Here is a 20,001-nt window from a genome sequence, read left to right as displayed (position 1 = left end):
GTAGCTAAGTGTGAGATGATTCACTTTGGGAAGAATAACAAAAAGATGGGGTACTGGGCTAATGGTCGGATACTTGGTAGTGTGGATGAGCAGAGGGATCTTGGTGTCCATGTACACAGATCTCTGAAAGTTGCCACCCAGGTAAATAGTGCGGTGAGGAAGGCATATGGCGTACTGGCTTTTATTGGTAGAGGAATTGAGTTCCGGAGTCCTGAGGTCATGATGCAGTTGTATAAGACTCTGGTGCGGCCGCATCTGGAATATTGTGTGCAGTTTTGGTCGCCATACTATAGGAAGGATGTGGAGGCACTGGAACGGGTGCAGAGGAGGTTTACCAGGATGTTGCCTGGTATGGAAGGAAGATCGTATGAGGAAAGACTGAGACATTTGGGGCTGTTTTCATTAGAGAAAAGAAGGTTTAGGGGTGACTTGATTGAGGTGTACAAGATGATTAGGGGGTTAGATAGGGTTGACAGTGTGAGCCTTTTCCCGCGTATGGAGTCGGGTATTACAAGGGGGCATAGCTTTAAATTAAGGGGGGGTAGATATAGGACTGAAGTTAGGGGTAGGTTCTTCACTCAGCGAGTCGTAAGTTCATGGAATGCCCTGCCAGTAGCAGTGGTGGACTCTCCCTCTTTATGGGCATTTAAGCGGGCATTGGATAGGTATATGGAGGATAGTGGGTTAGTATAGGTTAGGTGGGCTTGGATCGGCGCAACATCGAGGGCCAAAGGGCCTGTACTGCGCTGTATTCTTCTATGTTCTATTAAACCTAATACAATGCAAAACTAAAAGAGGACTGGTGAAGGTGAATTACTTTAAAGAAAGTCTTACTGAGTACTACAAACCAATGGAAGTGGCAAATAGCAGAAGATGGTATTTGACCAGTGATCATGTGGGTAAACACCACAATTGAAAACATGGTCAAAGATGTAACTGTTTAGATGCAATTAAACAAGAGCAGAGAGAGATGGAAAGGTTTAATCACTGCCTGGAGTTCTTTTGCCAATTGGTCACTGACTCTCCTTCAGGGAAACTGTTTCTCATTTAATCTTATTAAAATTCATCATAATGTTTGAACAGATCCATTAAGTTTAGTCTTAACCTTCTCCATTCTGAGCTTCTACAGTCTCACCATATTTACTACGGTCCCTCACCTCTGTGCCTTTGAATATTCTTTCATGGGGATAGGCAATGAATTTTGGCAATGGGGATAGGCAATGAATCCCACGAATGAATTTAAAAAAAGAGTAAAGGCCTCAGATGAGGAAAAAGATTGAGATATTTTCTAACCAACCTGTGCCAAGATATTATTCTATGCCTACAAACTTGTCTCTTACCTCAGACACTATCACTACACCACAAAAGCCTAATTAAACTGCTCAGATATATTCAGACACACCTTTGGAGCAGATGGGACTTTACAGTGTCATTTCATGGTAAACTCGGTCAGTGCAGGAATTGAACCCACATGTTAGCATCCTTCTGCATTGCAAACCAGTCATCCAGTCAAACAAGCTAAGAAAAAGCTTTTCCTGGACCACCCTTGCTTCTTTTGCACATCTGTTGTGAAGTTGGTGTTTGTAAAGTGCTGGGGTTGGGGAGGAGGGAGAAGCATTGCATAATCCCTTTAAAAGGTGGTGCTTTTTCAGTGCTTAGAGATTTGGAATGGATGTCTGTGAGCAGCAGCTTGGGGGTTTGCAGGAACACAGAGAGCATCCAAATTGAAACATATGTATTTGAAAGGCCATACAGTTAGCAGGCCAAGCAACCGTCTTTACCTAGAAAACAGGCTTTTGAATTTAGCCAATCAATTTGAACCAGCCACTTAGATACCAAAACCTATTAAATTTAAACCTGATGGTTTTGACAACATAGGTGGAAATGTGTTGCTGGAAAAGCGCAGCAGGTCAGGCAGCATCCAGGGAACAGGAGAATCGACGTTTCAGGCATAAGCCCTTCTTCAGGAATTCCTGAAGAAGGGCTTATGCCCGAAACGTCGATTCTCCTGTTCCCTGGATGCTGCCTGACCTGCTGCGCTTTTCCAGCAACACATTTCCAGCTCTGATCTCTAGCATCTGCAGACCTCACTTTCTCCTCAAAGTTGACAACATAGGACCCATCCTACCGTAAGAAATACTGACGTGTCATCAAGGGTATAAAAGAAGGGAGCAGTTGAACAAAGACCCCTGAGCTAGTTGCCATCTGCCAGAGCTAATGGCCCTGAAAGAGAGAATCACTGGCTCTCATAATCTCATCTATGTATTAGAGAAGGCACCATCTAAGTAACAATGGTACCAGCGACAGAGATGGCATTCCTGACAAAAGAATCGACAAAGGCACAGAACATTTTGGAAGATACATAACCTGGCTATAATTTTGACAGACTAAATTCTATTTTTTGTTATATGAGTGGGACTTGTATTTATTGGAACAGCATACCATTAGAATCTTATTTCACTTGGGAATTGTTAGTAGTTGGAAGGGATTTATTCGATTTGTTAATAGTTTAGTTAATTTGTTCACTGTTAAGAGTTAGATAAATAAATTATTACTTGTTGATTTTAAAGTGAGTGTTAGGGATTTACATTATTTAACCACTGCAAGTTGCTGAAAAGCAGGTTACACCACTTTTCACACTATTTTACAGATTACAGGGCAAGGTGCTACTTTTGGGTTGTTTGGTTTTAATTCCCACAGGGAGTCAACCTCCATTTTATAATGTACTTCCACTTTAAACCTCCACTTTAAAACTATGACCTCTCACCTTAAAAATGGTGTCTGACACCTGCACTACTTTAGCCCTTTTGAAATTCCAAAGAAAGAGAACCTTCTTATTCATTTCATATTGCCCAGGGTCAATATATTACTCTACAACGTGCATCAATAAAGAATATTTTACAGGGGTACAAGCCTCAACCTATCCCCAAGCCTACCCATGTGGTGAATCAGGCAAATATGGGTCTGTCGGGCAATGTTAAATGTACTTCCCACCTACCCTAGGTTGTGACCTACCTTGCACCTGAAGGTTGGCAGTGGAGACAATTCCCTCAGCCTCTGCTATCACTTGGCCAATATCTGTAAGCTGGCAGTCCTGTATCAGCAGCATGTGACACAGACCATTCCGCGAGGTCCCATATTTCGTGCTGCCTGGTGGGACTTCACGGCCATGCACGTGCCAGGACAGCCTCACATCCTCCGGGGACACCATGCACTTGAACTTAGCGTCATCTCCCTCCAGCACGGTGATACTGCGGAGATCGGAGATGAACTCCACGACCCGGGGAACTGAAATGAGAGGAAACACGCTTGCGGGTCAGAAAGTTACAACGGCAATTTGCATTTGTGTAGCCCCTTTATTATTCTGGAATGTCCCAAGATAATTCACAAAAGTTGCTAGCAAACATAATGCATCCTTGAGCCACAAGTGGAGGCACTGGAAAGATGATTACAAGTTTGATCGAGGAAACATATTTTAAGGAGCGTCTTGAAGGAGGAAAGAGAAAGAGTGGTTTAGGGGGAGAATTTCAGAGCTCGGGGAGCAGCAATCTGAAGGCAAGGCTACCAATGGCGGAGTAATTAATTTGGGAGTGCTCAAGAAGCCATAATTAGAGGAGGGTTGTGGATCTGGGAGAGATTACAGAGTAAGGGGAGGGGAGTACATGGACACATTTGCAAACAAGAATTGGGATTTGAAATTGGGCTGTGTCAGACTTAGAGCTAGTGGATGTTAGAGAGCTTGGGGTAATAGGCAAACAGGGTGAGGGGTAAGCACGGAGACAAACAGCAAGAATTTGGAATAAGCCACATTTACAGAGCGTGGATGATAAATGACACAATTGGATTCTGGAGGCACTGAAGACAGGACAGTCAAGATGAAACAAGGAAGAGAAGCTGAGTAAATTGGGTTGATATTCTCTTAGTTGGGAAGAAAGAGGAGGAGTGTCACTGACACAGGGACCCCTCCAACAGAGATGGAGATGGACAATGTTTCGAAGGTGGTAGGTGGTACTCCATAATTTCAAATGGACACAGGGTCAAACAAAAGGCAAGGCAGCACAGACCTCTCACGGACACTCTTCCCACTGTCCTGTCATCCTTAGACTCGCACGAGTATTCACCCTCGTCGTCAAGTGTTGCTTTGCACAGGGTCAAGGATCGCAGTCGCCCCTCAGCTCGGATGACATGCTTGCGACTGGGACGGACCTCCTTCCCATCCTTCAGCCACATGACGTCACCTTTCACCTTGTTGAGTTCACACCATAGGGTGATGGAGCCGTCTCTCTGAACGCACACGTCCTCCAGCTTCAGCACAAATATGAGTGGCAGCTCTGCAAAGACACAAAGGGGCAGGTGTTGAGGATGATCCCATGTCATGATGGAAGGATTTTATTCATCCCTTTCCAAATGTTTTACAAAGTCAGCATTGGCCCTTGCTGGTTGAGTCAGTATTAAGGAAGGCAAATGCAATGATGGCACTTATTTTGAGAGGACATGAATATAAAAGCATGGATGTACTTCTGAGGCTCTATAAGACTCTGATCAACCACATTTAGAATATTGTGCGCAATTTTGGGCCTCATATTTCAGGAAGGATGTACTGACCCTGGAACGTGTTCAGAAGAGGTTCAAGAGAATGGTCCCACGAATGAAAAGCTTAACATATGAGAATCATTTGAATATTCTATGTTTATACTTGATGGAGTTTAGAAGGATGACAGAATACTGAATGGCCTGAACATAGCAGATGATGGGAAGATGTTTCCATTGGTAGGCGAAACTAGGACTTGAAGACCTGGGCTTAGAGTAAAGGGAAGACCTTTTAGAACGGAGAAAAGGAGAAACGTTTTTAGCCAGAGAATGGTGAATCTATGGAATTCATTGCCACAGCAGGCTGTGGAGGCCAAGTCATTGAGGTATATTTAAGACTGAGATAGATAGATTTTTGAGTATTAAGGGGATCAAGGTTTATGGGGAGAAAGCAAGAGAATGGGGTTGAGAAACTTATCAGCCATGATTGCATGCTGACTTGATGGGCTGAATGGCCTAATTTCTGCTCCTGTCTTATGGTCTTGTTGCAAGGGGGTTGTTTAGCTCAGTTGGCTGGACAGCTGGTCAGCAATACAGAATGATGCCGACTGCATGAGTTCAATTACCACACTGGCTGAGATTACCATGAAGGACTCTCGTCTCATCTGTGTGTCGTGTTTTTTTGTTTCAGCAGCAGGAAGAGCGGGAGCGTGAACTGGGGGTAGATGGGAAGGTGAATCACCGATTCAAATGCTTACCTTGATGGTTGGAGCACTCCATTTTTGTTTCAGCAGCAAGAAGAGTGGGACAAGGGGGGCTGACAGGAAGGTGAATCACTGATTTGAATACTTAACTCATGAACAGGCGAAGCACACGCTGAGCAGGTGTGGACACAGGACTACCGAATAAGCGAAGTAATATATTTGGGTGTTGCATTACCCAAAATGCTACTTATGTAGTGTCTCCCACCCAAAAAAAAGAGAGTTCTGTGCGCTGGATTGGTAAGGTTAAAAAGCTTTTTTTATTCTTTATTTTTCTGCAGTCTCTTTGGTAATTTAGAATAGTGGGAATGGCAGTTAGGGCAACTGAACGTTCCTCCTCCAGAATGTGGTAGATAAGGGTCACCACCAGTGTCCCTGCTGACTTAATCTGCAGGAAGAGCACCCAACACCGGCTCCTCGAAAAACCCCTTGTTAGGGAACTGGAGCTGGATGAACTTTGGGAGGTGGAGGGGATTATTGAGAGGAGTTACAGGGAGGTAGTCACACCACAGATGCAATAAAAGGGCAGGTGGGTTACAGCCAGGGGACAGCCATCTCTACCTACCTCAACACTGTCCTATCCCCTCTAGTCCAGGAACTCCCCACATACGTTCGAGACACCGCCCACGCCCTCCACCTCCTCCAAGACTTCCGTTCCCCGGCCCCCAATGCCTCATCTTCACCATGGATATCCAATCCTCCTACACCTCCATCCGCCATGACCAGGGCCTCCAAGCCCTCCGTTTTTGCCTCTCCAGACGTCCCCAACAGTACCCTTCCACCGACACTCTCATTCGTTTGGCCGAACTGCTCCTCACCCTTAACAATTTCTCCTTCGAATCCTCCCACTTCCTCCAGACCAAAGGGGTAGCCATGGGCACACATATGGGCCCCAGCTATGCCTGTCTCTTTGTTGGCTACGTAGAACAGTTGATCTTCCGTAATTACACCGGCACCACTCCCCACCTCTTCCTCCGCTACATTGATGACTGCATTGGCACCACCTCGTGCTCCCGCGAGGAGGTTGAGCAATTCATCAACTTCACCAACACATTCCACCCTGACCTTAAATTTACCTGGACCATCTCTGACACCTCCCTCCCCTTCCTGGACACCTCCATCTCCATTAGTGACGACCGACTTGACACTGACATTTTTTACAAATCCACCGACTCCCACAGCTACCTGGATTACACCTCTTCCCACCCTATCTTTTGCAAAAATGACATCCCGTATTCCCAATTCCTCCGCCTCCGCCGTATCTGCTCCCAAGAGGACCAGTTCCACCACAGAACACACCAGATGGCCTCCTTCTTTAGAGACCGCAATTCCCCTTCCCACGTGGTTAAAGATGCCCACCAACGCATCTTGTCCACATCCCGCACCTCCGCCCTCAGACCCCACCCCTCCAACCGTAACAAGGACAGAACGCCCCTGGTGCTCACCTTCCACCCTACAAACCTCTGCATAAACCAAATCATCCGCCGACATTTCCGCCACCTCCAAAAAGACCCCACCACCAGGGATATATTTCCCTCCCCACCCCTTTCCGCCTTCCGCAAAGACCATTCCCTCCGTGACTACCTGGTCAGGTCCACGCCCCCCTACGACCCACCCTCATATCCTGGCACTTTCCCCTGCCACCGCAGGAACTGTAAAACCTGTGCCCACACCTCCTCCCTCACCTCTATCCAAGGCCTAAAGGAGCCTTCCATATCCATCAAAACTTTACCTGCACATCCACTAATATCATTTATTGTATCCGTTGCTCCCGATGCGGTCTCCTCTACATTGGGGAGACTGGGCGCCTCCTAGCAGAGCGCTTTAGGGAACATCTCCGAGACACCCGCACCAATCAACCAAACCGCCCCGTGGCCCAACATTCCCCCCCCCCCCCCCCCCCACCCCCACTCTGCTGAGGACATGGAGGTCCTGGGCCTCCTTCACCGCCGCTCCCTCACCGCCAGACGCCTGGAGGAAGAACGCCTCATCTTCCGCCTCGGAACACTTCAACCCCAGGGCATCAATGTGGACTTCAACAGCTTCCTCATTTCCCCTTCCCCCCACCTCATCCTAGTTTCAAACTTCCAGTCCCCTTGACTTGTCCGGACTTGTCCGACCTGCCTAGCTCCTTTTCCACCTATCCACTCCACCCTCTCCTCCCTGACCTATCACCTTCATCTCCTCCCCCACTCACCCATTGTATTCTCTGCTACTCTCTCCCCACCCCCACCCTCCCCTAGCTTATCTCTCCACGCTTCAGGCTCTTTGCCTTTATTCCTGATGAAGGGCTTTTGCCCGAAACGTCGATTTTGCTGAAGCTCCTCGATGCTGCCTGAATTGCTGTGCTCTTCCAGCACCATTGATCCAGAGCAAGGGAACAGGCAGGTAGTGCAGGGAACCCCTGTGGCCATTCCCCTCAATAACAAGTATACTGCTTTGGATACCGTTGGGGGGTAAGCCATGGGGCACAGGTCTCTGGCACAGACTCTGTCCCCTGTTGTTCAAAAGGGAAGGGGGAAGAGGAGCACAGCATTAGCCATTGGGGACTCCATAGTTAGGGGGAATGAGAGAGACTCACGGTTGGTTTGTTGCCTCTCAGGTGCTAGTGCTAGGATCGTGTTTCTGGGATCCTTGAGGGAGGGGGAGCAGCTCCATGGTCCACATAAGTACTAACAACATATGTAGGAAAAGAGATGGGGATTTAAAGCAGAAATCCATGGAGCTACAGTGAAAGCTTAGTGCTAGAACAAGCAGAGTTGTTAGCTCTAGTTTGTTACTCGTGCCATGTGCTCGCGAGGCAAGGAATAGGGAGAGAGAGGAGTTGAACATGTGGCTACAGGGATGGTGCAGGAGGGAGAGCTTCAGATGCCTGGATAACGGGCTCATTCTGGAGTAGGTGGGACCTCTACAAACAGGATGGTCCACACCTGAACCAGAGGGGTTCCAATATCCTGTGGGGGGCAGGGGGAGGGGAGTTTGCTAATGCTCTTTGGGAGGGTTTAAACTAATTCAGCAGGGGGATGGGAACCTAAATTGTAGCTCCAGTGCCCAGGAGATTGAGAGTAGTGAGTTCAGAAATAAGGTCTCAAGGTCGCAGGAGTTCAGCAGCAAGCAGGAAGGTGGATTGAAGTGTGTCTACTTCAATGCCAGGAGCATCTGGAATAAGGTGGGGGAATTTACATCATAGGTTGATATCTGGGACTTCGATTTTGTGGCTTATCCGGAGACATAGATAGAGCAAGGACAGGAATGGTTGTTGCAGGTTCCGGGATTTAGATGTTTCAGTAAGAACAGAGAAGGTGGCAAAAGAGGAGGAGGTGCGGCATTGTTACTCAAAGGCGGTATTAAGGTAGCAGAAAGGACTTTTGAGGATACGTCTACTGAAGTAGTATGGACTGAGGTTAGAAACAGGAAAAGCGAGGTCACCCTGTTAGGGAGTTTTCTCTAGGCCTCTGTATAGTTCCAGAGATGTAGAGGAAAGGAAAGCAAAAATGATTCTGGATAGGAGTGAGAGTAACAGGGTAGTTGTTATGGGGGACTTTAACTTTCCAAATATTGACTGGAAATTGATATAGTTCGAGTACTTTAGATGGGTCAGTTTTTGTCCAATGTGTGCAGGATGATTTTCTGACACAGTATGTAGACAGGCCAACAAGGGGCAAGGCCACATTGGATTTGGTACTGGGTAAAGAACCAGGCCAGGTGTTTGATTTGGACGTAGATGAGCACTTTGGTGACAGTGACCACAATTTGATTATGTTTACTTTAGCGATGGAAAGGGATAGGTATATAACACAGGGCAAGAGTTATGGATGGGAGGAAGGCAATTATGATGTGATTAGGCAAGACTTAGGATGCATAGGATGGGAAAGGAAACTGCAGGGGATGGACATAATTGAAATGTGGAGCTTATTCAAGGAACAGCTACCTCATGTTCTTGATAAGTATGTACTTGTCAGGCATGTAGGAAGTAGTCGAGTGAGGGAGTTGTGGTTTACTAAAGAAGTTGAATCTCTTGTCAAGAGGAGGAAGAAGGCTTATTTTAGGGTGAGACATGTTAAACAGGAAAGACCTAAAGAGAAAGCTAAGATGAACCACGAGGGGATATTTAGGGCAGCACAATGGCTCAGTGGTTAGCACTGCTAGCTCCCAGCGCCAGGGACCTGGGTTCAACTCCCATCTTGGGTGACTGTGTGGAGTTTGCACATTCTAAATGTGTCTGTGTGGGTTTCCTCAGAGTGCTCCGGTTTCCTCCCACAGTCCAAAGATGTGCAGGTTAGGTGAATTGGCCATGCTAAGTTACCCATAGTGTTAGGTGCATTAGTCAGGGATAAATAGAGGGTGGGGGTATGGGTCTGGGTGGGTTGCTCTTTGGAGGGTCGGTATAGACTTGTTGGGCCAAATAGCCTGTTTCCATACTTTAGGGAATCTAATCTAGAAGTTGTTGGCAGATAGGATCTAGGAAAACCCTAAAGCTTTCTATAGGTATATCAGGAATAAAAGAATGATTAGAGAAAGGTTATGGTCAAACAACAAAAGTAGTGGGAAGTTGTGCATGAAGGCTGAGGAGATAGGGGAAGCGCTAAATGAATATTTTTTCGCAGTATTCACTTTGGAAAAAGACAATGTTGCCGAGGAGAATACTGAGATACAGGCCACCCGACTAGACAGGATTGAGGTACACAAGGAGGAGGTGTTAGTAATTCTGGAAAGTGTGAAAATAAGTAAGTCCCCTGGGCTGGATGGGGATTTATCCTAGGATTCTCTGGGAAGCCAGGGAGGAGATTGCAGAGCCTTTGGCTTTGATCTTTATGTCATCATAGTGCCAGAAGACTGGAGGATAGCAAACGTTATCCCCTTGTTCAAGAAGGGGAGTAGAGACAACTCTAGTAATTAAAGACCAGTGAGCCTTACTTCGGTTGTGGGTAAAGTGTTGGAAAAGGTTATAAGAAATCGGATTTATAATCATTTAGAAAGGAATAAGTTGATTTGGGATAGTCAACACGGTTTTGTGAAGGGTAGGCCGTGCCTCACAAACCTTATTGAGTTCTTTGAGATGGTGACCAAACAGGTGGATGAGGGTAAAGCTGTTGATGTGGTGTATATGGATTTCAGTAAGGTGTTTGAGAAGGTTCCCTACAGTAGGCATTGCACAAAATACGGAGACATGGGATTGAAGGTGATTTAATGGTTTGGATCAGAAATTGGTTAGCTCAAAGAAGACAGAGGGTAGTGGTTGATGGGAAATATTCATCCTGGAGTTCAGTTACTAGTGGTGTACCACAAGGGTCTGTTTTGGGGCCACTGCTGTTTGTCATTTTTATAAATGACCTGGATGAGGTCGCAGAAGGATGGGTTAGTAAACTTGAGGATGACACTAAGGTCGGTGGAGTTGTGGATAGTGCCGAAGGATGTTGCAGGTTACAGAGGGCCATAGATAAGCTGTAGAGCTGGGCTGAGAGATGGCAAATGGAGTTTAATGCAGAAAAGTGTGAGGCGATTCAATTTGGAACAATTAACAGGAATAAAGACTTTGGGTTAATGGTACGATTCTTGGTAGTGGAGAAGGGCATGTACCCTGAAAGTTGCCACCCAGGTTGATAGGGTTGTTAAGAAGGCATATGGTGTGTTAGCTTTTATTGGTGGAGGCAATGAGTTTCGGAGTCACGAGGTCATGCTGCAGCTGTACAAAACTCTGATACGGCCGCACTTGGAGTATTGCGCACAGTTCTGGTCACCGCATTATAGGAAGGATGGGGAAGCTTTGGAAAGAGTTTAGAGGAGATTTACTGGGATGTTACCCGGTGTGGAGGGAAGGTCTTATGAGGAAAGGCTGAGGGACTTGAGGTTGTTTTCATTAGAGAGAAGAAGGATGAGAGGTGACTTCATTGAGACATATAAGATAATCAGAGGATTAGATAGGATGGACAGTGAGAGCCTTTTTCCTTGGATGGTGATGGCTAGCAAGAGGGTACATACCTATAAATTGAGGGAGGATAGATATTGGACAGATGTCAGAAGTAATTTCTTTACTCAGAAAGTAATAGAGGCATGGAATGCACTGCCGACAACAGTAGCAGACTCACCAAGTTTAAAGGCATTTAAATAGTCATTGGATATGCATTTGGATGAAAATGGAATAGTGTAGCATAGACAGACTTCAGATTGTCGCGCCGACCTGTGGAAAACATTGAGGGCAAAAGGGCCTGTACTGCGCTGTAAAGTTCTATGTTTTAACCATCAGGTTAAACTACAACCAGTTATCTCTCTCTCTAATGAGGGAGCTGCCCTATGATCTGGTAGGACTGTGACTACTTTACCTTTACTTAATTGAATGGCAATGCCTGCTTATGGTACTAAATGGTCATCCGAGGAGCAGGAGGAGTCAGATGCAGCCTGACCTGCTGTGCTTTTCCAGCACCACTCTAATCTTGAATCTGATCTCCAGCATCTGCAGTCCTCACTTTTGCAAATGGTACTGAATAGCCTACTCTTGCTCCAATTTCTTGTGTACTCATTGCTATTAGTCGTATGTTAATGGTATTGTCATGGGGATTGTGTAACTGGTTACATGAAGCATTTATAAGAGGAGACTGTCGTGTCACCGGGGTATTAGGTAGGATGTAGACAAATGCAATGCTGCATTCTGTAAATAAAACAACTATGCAGAAAACTACTAGGGTCTCGTTTCACACTTCACCAATGGCTTGAGCTCCATCTAACATGTCCTGGATTCAATTTTATTCTGACATCACACTCAACAAGGCCTTTTATCTACTGGATAGTGAGAAAATGTTTTGACTTGTGGGAGAGACCTGAACTGGGGACCATTAAATATAAGGTGATCATTATTAAATTCAACAGACAATTCAGCAGAAACACTTTTACTCACAGAGGAATATTAATACAGAGTTCACTATCACAGAGAGGAGCTGAAGAATGCAACGTAATTAAACGTAGTGAAAAATAAACTTGGTGAAAAATAATCTGTGGAAATGATACTGGGATTAAAATCTGACAAGTCCCCAGTAGATAAAGCCCTACATCTGAGGCCTCTTAAACAGATGTCTGTGGATATAGTGGATGCAATTGTTTTGATTTTTTAGAATTCCTTTGATTCCAGAACAGTTTGTGTGGAATGGATACTAATGCATGTAATTCTGCTTGCTAGTCAGGATAGGAGGGAGAGAGAAGACAGCAAGCTGAGAACAGTTAAACTGACATCAGTCAACAGTAAAATACTGAAATCTATTGCAGAGAAAGTAGTTAATAAAGTCACAAAGGAATTATGAGCTAACAGAAGGGTGAAGCAAGTCTGAGAGGCTGAATGGCCTCCTCTTGTCCCTATGTTGAAAATTTGAAACATAAGCAGCATCCACATTCTTTTACCTAGCTATTCGTATTGGATTCACTGTGAGGATTTTTTGACAGAGCGGCGAGGAGAGAAGGTGGAGTGAAGCGAGGGCTGCCGGGAAGGGAAAGTTTTCCCACTTAAAAAAGTGACTTACCTCGGGAGTTGGGCCTCCATTTCGACTGAGCGGTGAGGAGAGAAGGTGAAGTAAAGTGAGGACTGCCGGGAAGGTAAGGGCTTAATTTATATTTGGGCAGTGGCTAAACCCGAGATACTACACGTGTAGTATCTCCCTCCCGCCCCCTCCCCTAACCAGAAGAAAAAGACTCAGTAAGTAAAGGCTTTTATTTTTTCTTATCTTTCTTTTTCATATATTTAAGTGCATTGTTTGAGTTTAATTAGTTCATATAAAGCTAAGCTTACAATGGCAGGGGACCTCAGACCCGTGGCGTGTACCTCTTGCGTGATGTGGGAGCTTAGGAATGTGTCTAACATTCCTGACTCTTTCACTTGCAAGAAGTGTGTCCAGCTGTAGCTCTTGTTTGACCGCGTGACTGCTCTGGAGCTGTGGATGGACTCACTGTGGAGCATCCGCGATGCTGAGGAGGTTGTGGAAAGCATGTTTAGTGAATTGGTCAAACCACGGGTTAGAGTTGCTGAGGGAGACAGTGAATGGGTGACCAAAAGACAGAAAAAGAGTGGGAAGGCAGTGCAGGTGTCCCCTGCGGTCATCTCCCTCCAAAACAGGTATACCGTTTTGGATACTGTTGGGGAAGATGGCTTACCAGGGGAGGGCAGCAGTTGCTGGGATCATGGCACGTGGCGGGCACTGCTGTTCAGAAGGGCGGGAAAAAGACTCGTGGGGCCATAGTCATAGGGGATTCTATTGTAAGGGGAGTAGATCGGCGGTTCTGTGGCCGAAAACGGGACTCCCGGATGGTATGTTGCCTCCCAGGTGCTCGGGTCATGGATGTCACCGATCAGCTGCAGAGCATTCTAAAAGGGGAGGGTGAACAGCCAGTTGTCTTGGTGCATATAGGCACCAACGATATAAATAGGAAACGAGATGAGGTCCTGAAAGAAGAATTCAGGGAGCTAGGAGAGAAGCTAAAGAGAAGGACCTCAAAGGTAGTGATCTCGGTATTACTACCAGTGCCACGTGCTAGCCAGCGTAGAAATGAAAAATAGGCAAGATGAACACATGGCTTGAGAGATGGTGTAGGAGGGAGGGGTTCAGATTTGTTGGACATTGGGACCAGTTTTGGGGAAGGTGGGACTATTACAAAATGGACGGTCTACACCTGAACCAGACCGGAATCAATGTCCTTGGGGGAGTTTTTGCTACTACTGTTGGGGAGGTTTTAATCTAATGTGGCAGGGGGCTAGGAACCAGAAGAGAAAACAAGTAGGCAGTGAGGTGGTGACTGGAGACTGTAAGAATTATGAAAATAGTATTAATAAAGGGAACAGTAGACAGAGAGCAGATGAGCGCAAAAAAAATAGTGGCATGAAATGCATCTATTTTAATGCAAGGAGTATAGTGTGTAAGGCAGATGAACTTAGGGCTTGGATTGGTGCCTGGGAGTATGATGTTATTGTAATCTCAGAGACTTGGTTGAAGGAAGGGCATCATAATTGGCAATTAAATGTTCCAGGATGCAGACGCTTCAGACAGGACAGGGAGGGAAGTTAAAGGCGGGGGGGGGGGGGTGGAGTTGCATTGCTGGTCAAGGACGATATCATGGCTGTGCTAAAGGAGCACACTATGGAGGTCTTGGGTAGTGAGGCATTATGGGTGGAGCTGAGAAGTAAGAAGGGTGCAGTTACATTGTTAGGGCTGTATTACAGGCCTCCCAACAGGGAGCTTGAGGTAGAAGAACAAATAGGTAAGCAGATTATGGAAAGATATAGAGGCAATAGGGTAGTGGTGATGGGAGATTTTAATTTTCCCAACATTGACTGAGATACACTTAACGTCAGAGGTCTGGATGGGGTAGAATTTGTAAGAAGCATCCAGGAAAGTTTTCGAGAGCAGTATGTCAATAGTCCGGTGAGGGAAGGGGCCATATTGGACCTGGTACTGGGGAACGAGCCAGGACAGGTGGTAGAAGTTGTGGTGGGGGATTTCTTTGGGAACAGTGACCACAATTCTGTAAGTTTTAGGATACTCGGAGATAAAGAAGAGAGTGGTCCTAAGGGAAGAGTACTAAACTTGGGCCAAGGCCAATTATACCAAAATTAGGCAGGAGCTTGGAAATGTGAATTGGATACAGCTATTTGAAGGCAAGTCCACATTTGAGATGTGGGAGGCTTTCAAAGATAGGTTAAAGATAGTGCAGGATAGGCATGTCTCGTTGAAGGCAAAGGATAGGAAGGGCAAGATTCGTGGACCGTGGATGACAGGAGAAATTGTACAACTAGCCAAGAGGAAAAGGGAAGCAGACATAAGTCTAGGCAGCTAAGAACAGAACGGGCCCTGGAAGAATATAGGAAGAGTAGGACAAGTCTTAAACGAGAAATCAAGCGGGCTAAAGGGGTCATGAAATAGCTTTAGCGAGCAGAATTAAGGAGAATCCCAAAGCATTTTATTCTTATATAAGAAGCAAGCGGGTAACTAGAGAAAGGATTGGTCCACTAAAGAATAACGAAGGAAGGCTGTGTGTCAAACCTGAGAAAATGGGTGAGATTCTGAATGATTACTTTGAATCAGTGTTCACTGAGGAGAGGAACATGATGAATGTTGAAATTAGGGATAGAAGTTCGATTAGTCTGGATCACGTTGACATAAGTAGGGAAGATGTGTGGGGTAGGCTAGAGGTTATTAAGGTGGACAAATCCCCAGGACCGAATGGGATCTATCCCAGGTTGGTGAGGGAGGCGAGAGAGGAAATAGCTGGGACCCTGACAGATATCTTTGTGGCATCCTTAAATACAGATGAAGTGCCGGAGGACTAGAGGGTTGCTCATGTTGTCCCCCTGAACAAGAAGGGTAGTAGGGATATTCCGGGTAACTACAGACCAGTGAGCCTGACGTCGGTGGTGAGAAAGTTGCTGGAGAAGGTACTGAGGGATAGGATCTATTTATATTTCGAAAAGAATACATAGAACATAGAACATTACAGCGCAGTACAGGCCCTTCGGCTCTCGATGTTGCGCTGCCCTGTCATACTAATCTGAAGCCCATCCCACCTACACTATTCCATGTACGTCCATATGCCTGTCCAATGACGACTTAAATGCACTTAAACTTGGCGAATCTACTACCATTGCAGGTAAAGCATTCCATACCCTTAGTACTCTCTGAGTAAAGAAACTACCTCTGATATCTGTCTTATTCCTATCTCCCCTCACTTTAAAGTTGTGTCCTCTCGTGTTTGCCGTCCCCATACTTGGAAAAAGGCTCTCCCTCTTCACCCTATCTAGCCCTCTGAATATCTTGTATGTCTCTATTAAGTCACCTCTCAACCTTCTTCTCTTTAAAGAGAACAGCTTCAAGGCCCTCAGCCTTTCCTTGTAAGACATTCCTTCCATACCAGGCAACACCCTAGTAAATCTCCTCTGTACCCTTTCCAAAGCTTCCACATCCTTCTTATAATGCGGTGACCAGAACCGTACACAATACTCCAAGTGTGGCCGTACCAGAGCTTTGTACAGCTGCAGCATAACCTCCTGGTTCTGGAACTGAATCCCTCTATTAATAAAGACCAAGACACTGCATGCCTTCTTAACAACCCTGTCAATCTGGATGGCAACTTTCAGGGATCTGTGTACCTGGACACCGAGATCTCTCTGCTCATCCGCACTCCCAAGAATCTTACCATTAGCCCAGTACTTTGCATTCCGATTACTCTGTCCAAAGTGTATCACCTCACACTTGTCCACATTAAACTCCATTTGCCACCTCTTAGCCCAGCTCTGCATCCTATCTATGTCTCTCTGCAACCTACTACTTCCTTCGTCACTATCCACAACTCCACCGACCTTAATGTCGTCTGCAAATTTACTAACCCGACCTTCTAAGCCCTTATCCAGTTCATTTATAAAAATGACGAACAGCAGTGGACCCAACACCGATCCTTGCGGTACGTCGCTAGTAACTGGACACCAAGATGAACATGTTCCATCAACTACAACCCTCTGTTTTCTTTCAGCAAGCCAATTACTGATCCAAACTGCTATGTCTCCCACAATCCCATTCCTCCGCATTTTGCATTATAGTCTAATGTGGGGAAACTTATCGAACGCCTTGTTGAAATCCATATACACCACATCAACCGGTTTACTCTCATCTACCTGTTTGGTCACTTTGTCAAAAAACTTAATAAGATTCGTTAGGCATGACCTACCCTTCACAAAACCGTGCTGACTGTCCCTGATCAGATTATTCTTTTCTAGATGATTATAAATCCTATCTCTTATAACCTTTTCCAACACTTTACCAACAACTGAAGTGAGACTCACTGGTCTGTAATTACCAGGATTGTTTCTACTACCCTTTTTGAACAAGGGAACCACATTTGCTATCCTCCAGTCCTCAAGCACTATTCCTGTAGACAATGATGATTTGAAGATCAATGCCAAAGGCTTGGCAATCTCTACCCTTGCTTCCCAGAGGATCCTAGGATAGATCCCATCCGGCCCAGGGGACTTGTCTATTTTCACACTCTGCAGTATTTCTAATACCTCTTCCTTGTGAACCTCAATCTCTTCTAGTCTTGATGCAAGTATCTCTGTATCTTCCTCGCCAATATTTTCATTTTCTATAGTGAACACTGTCGAAAAATATTTATTTAGTGCTTCCCCATCTCCTCTGACTCCACTATTATCCTTGATTGGCCCTAATTTAACTCTCGTCATTCTTTTATTCCTGACAGACCTATGGAAAGGAGAAAGTGAGGTCTGCAGATGCTGGAGATCAGAGGTGAAAAATGTGTTGCTGGAAAAGCGCAGCAGGTAAGGCAGCATCCAAGGAGCAGGAGAATCGACGTTTCGGGCATAAGCCCTTCTTCAGGAATGAAGAAGCCCTTCTTCTTTCATTCCTGAAGAAGGGCTTATGCCCGAAACGTCGATTCTCCTACTCCTTGGATGCTGCCTGATCTGCTGCGCCTTGCCAGCAACACATTTTTCATACCTATGGAAAACCTTAGGGTTAACCCTGATCCTATCTGCCAACAATTTCTCATGTCTCCTCCTGGCTCTTCTGAGTTCTCTGTTTAGGTCTTTCCTGACTTTCTTGTAACCCTCAAGCGCCCTGAGTTTTCACATTTTGTCCTAACATAAGCCTTCTTCTTCTTGACCAGGGATTCCACTTCCTTAGTAAACCATGGCTCACGTGTTCTATATCTTCCTCTCTGCCTGACAGGTACATACTTATCTAGGACACACAGGAGCTTTTCCTTGAATAAGCTCCACATTTTTAATGTGCTCATCCCCTGCTGTTTCCTTCCCCATTCTACGCTTCCTAAATCTTTCTTAATTGCATCATAATTTCCCTTCCCCCAGCTGTAACTCTTGTTCAGTGGAGTACACCTATCCCTTTCCATCACTAAAGTAAACCTGACAGAATTGTGATTGCTGTCTCCAAAGTGCTCACCTACTTCCAAATCTAACACCTGGCCAGGCTCGTTACCCAATACTAAATCTAAAGTGGCTTCGCCCCTTGTAGGTCTGTCTACATACTGTGTCAGGAAACCCTCCTGCACACACTGGACAAAAACTGATCCATCTATAGTACTCGTACTGTAGTGTTCCCAGTCAATATTTGGATAGTTAAAGCCCCCCATGACAACTACCCTGCCTCTCTCACTCCTATCGAGAATCATCTTTGCTATCCTTTCCTCTACATCACTGGGACTATTCGGAGGCCTATAGAAAACTCCCAGCATGGTGACTTCCCTTTCCTGTTTCTAACCTCAGCCCATACTACCTCAGTTAACGAGTCCCCAAACATCCTTTCTACAACTGTAATATTGTCCCTGATCAACAATGCCACACCTCCCCCTCTTTTACCATCTTCTCTGTTTTTACTGAAACATCTGAATCCCAGAACCTGCAACAGCCATTCCTGTCCCTGCTCTATCCATGTCTCCGTAATGGCCACAACATCGAAATCCCATGTACCAACCCACGCTGCCAGTTCACCCACTTTATTTTGGATGCTCCTCACGTTGAAGTACACACATTTCAAACCAGGTTCTCGCTTGCTAGTGTCAGATACTTGATTTTGGAACTCCCTACTCTCATCCTCTTCTGTACCTGTCCTACAATTTTGGTTCCCATCGCCCTGCTGCATTAGTTTAAACCCACCTTAATAGCTTTAGCGAATTTCCCACTCAGGATATTGGTTTAGATGAAGACCATGCTGCTTGTAGAGGTCCCACCTACCCCAGAAAGAGCTCCAACTATCTGAAAACCCAAAACCCTCCCTCCTGCACCATCCCTGTAGCCACGTATTCAACTCCTTTCTCTCCCTATTCCTCACCTCACTAGCATGTGGCACGGTCAGCAAACCAGAGAAAACAACTCTGTTTGTCCTAGCTCTATGCTTCCATCCTAGCTCCCTGAATTTCTGCAAGTCCCCATCTCTCTCCATGGACTTTAGTAAGGCATTTGATAAGGTTCCAACAGTAGACTAATGGAGAAAGTGAAGTCATATGGTGTGCAGGGTGCTCTAGCTAAGTGGATAAAGAACAGGTTGAGCAACAGGAGACAGAGAGTAGTAGTTGAAGGGAGTTTCTCGAAATGGAGAAAGGTGACCAGTGGTGTTCCACAGGGGTCAGTGTTGGGGGCCACTGTTGTTTGTAATATACACAAATGATCTGAAAGAGGGCACTGTTGGTATGATCAGCAAGTTTGCAGATGACACGAAGATTGGTGGAGTAGCAGAAAGCATAAGGGACTGTCAAAGAATACAGGAGGATTTAGATAGACTGGAGAGTTGGGCGGAAGAGTGGCAGATGGATTTCAATCCAAGCAAATGTGAGGTGATGCATTTAGGCAAGTCTAATTCTGGAGCAAATTATACAATGAATGGAAGTTGATGGGCAGAGAGATCTGGGAGTGCAGGTCCATTGTATCGTAAAGATTGCTGCACAGGTGGATAGAGTGGTCAAGAAGGCATATAGTATGCTTGCCTTCATTGGACAGGGTATTGAGTATAAGAGCTGGCAAATCATGTTAAAATTGTACAAGACATTGGTTCGGCCGCATTTAGAATACTGCGTACAGTTCTGGTCGCCACATTACTAAAAGGATGTGGACGCTTTGGAGAGGGTGCAGAGAAGGTTTATGAGGATATTGCCTAGTACGGAACGTGCTAGCTATGAAGCGAGGTTGAGTAGGTTAGGTTTGTTATCA

General features: G+C 45.7%; 1 protein-coding gene across 18 annotated transcripts in view; it reads right to left on the bottom strand.

Annotated features, from left to right (window-relative positions):
* obsl1a (obscurin like cytoskeletal adaptor 1a) overlaps window positions 1-20,001 on the bottom strand; it is a 306,290-nt gene that overhangs the window by 74,173 nt on the left and 212,116 nt on the right. For all 18 annotated transcript variants that reach the window (XM_087989381.1, XM_087989386.1, XM_087989383.1 and 15 more), the window contains 2 exons: window positions 4,065-4,331; window positions 3,016-3,288 (listed from right to left, as the gene is read on the bottom strand). In XM_087989381.1, the coding sequence (XP_087845507.1) occupies window positions 3,016-3,288; window positions 4,065-4,331 (540 nt within the window). The remainder of the gene's footprint in view (window positions 1-3,015; window positions 3,289-4,064; window positions 4,332-20,001) is intronic.

The sequence above is a fragment of the Chiloscyllium plagiosum genome, unplaced genomic scaffold (assembly GCF_037043375.1).
Source record: "Chiloscyllium plagiosum isolate Xiang-an unplaced genomic scaffold, Cpla_swu_hap1 HiC_scaffold_7, whole genome shotgun sequence".
Lineage (NCBI taxonomy): Eukaryota > Metazoa > Chordata > Chondrichthyes > Orectolobiformes > Hemiscylliidae > Chiloscyllium > Chiloscyllium plagiosum.
This window is presented reverse-complemented; position numbering and strand designations above follow the sequence as displayed.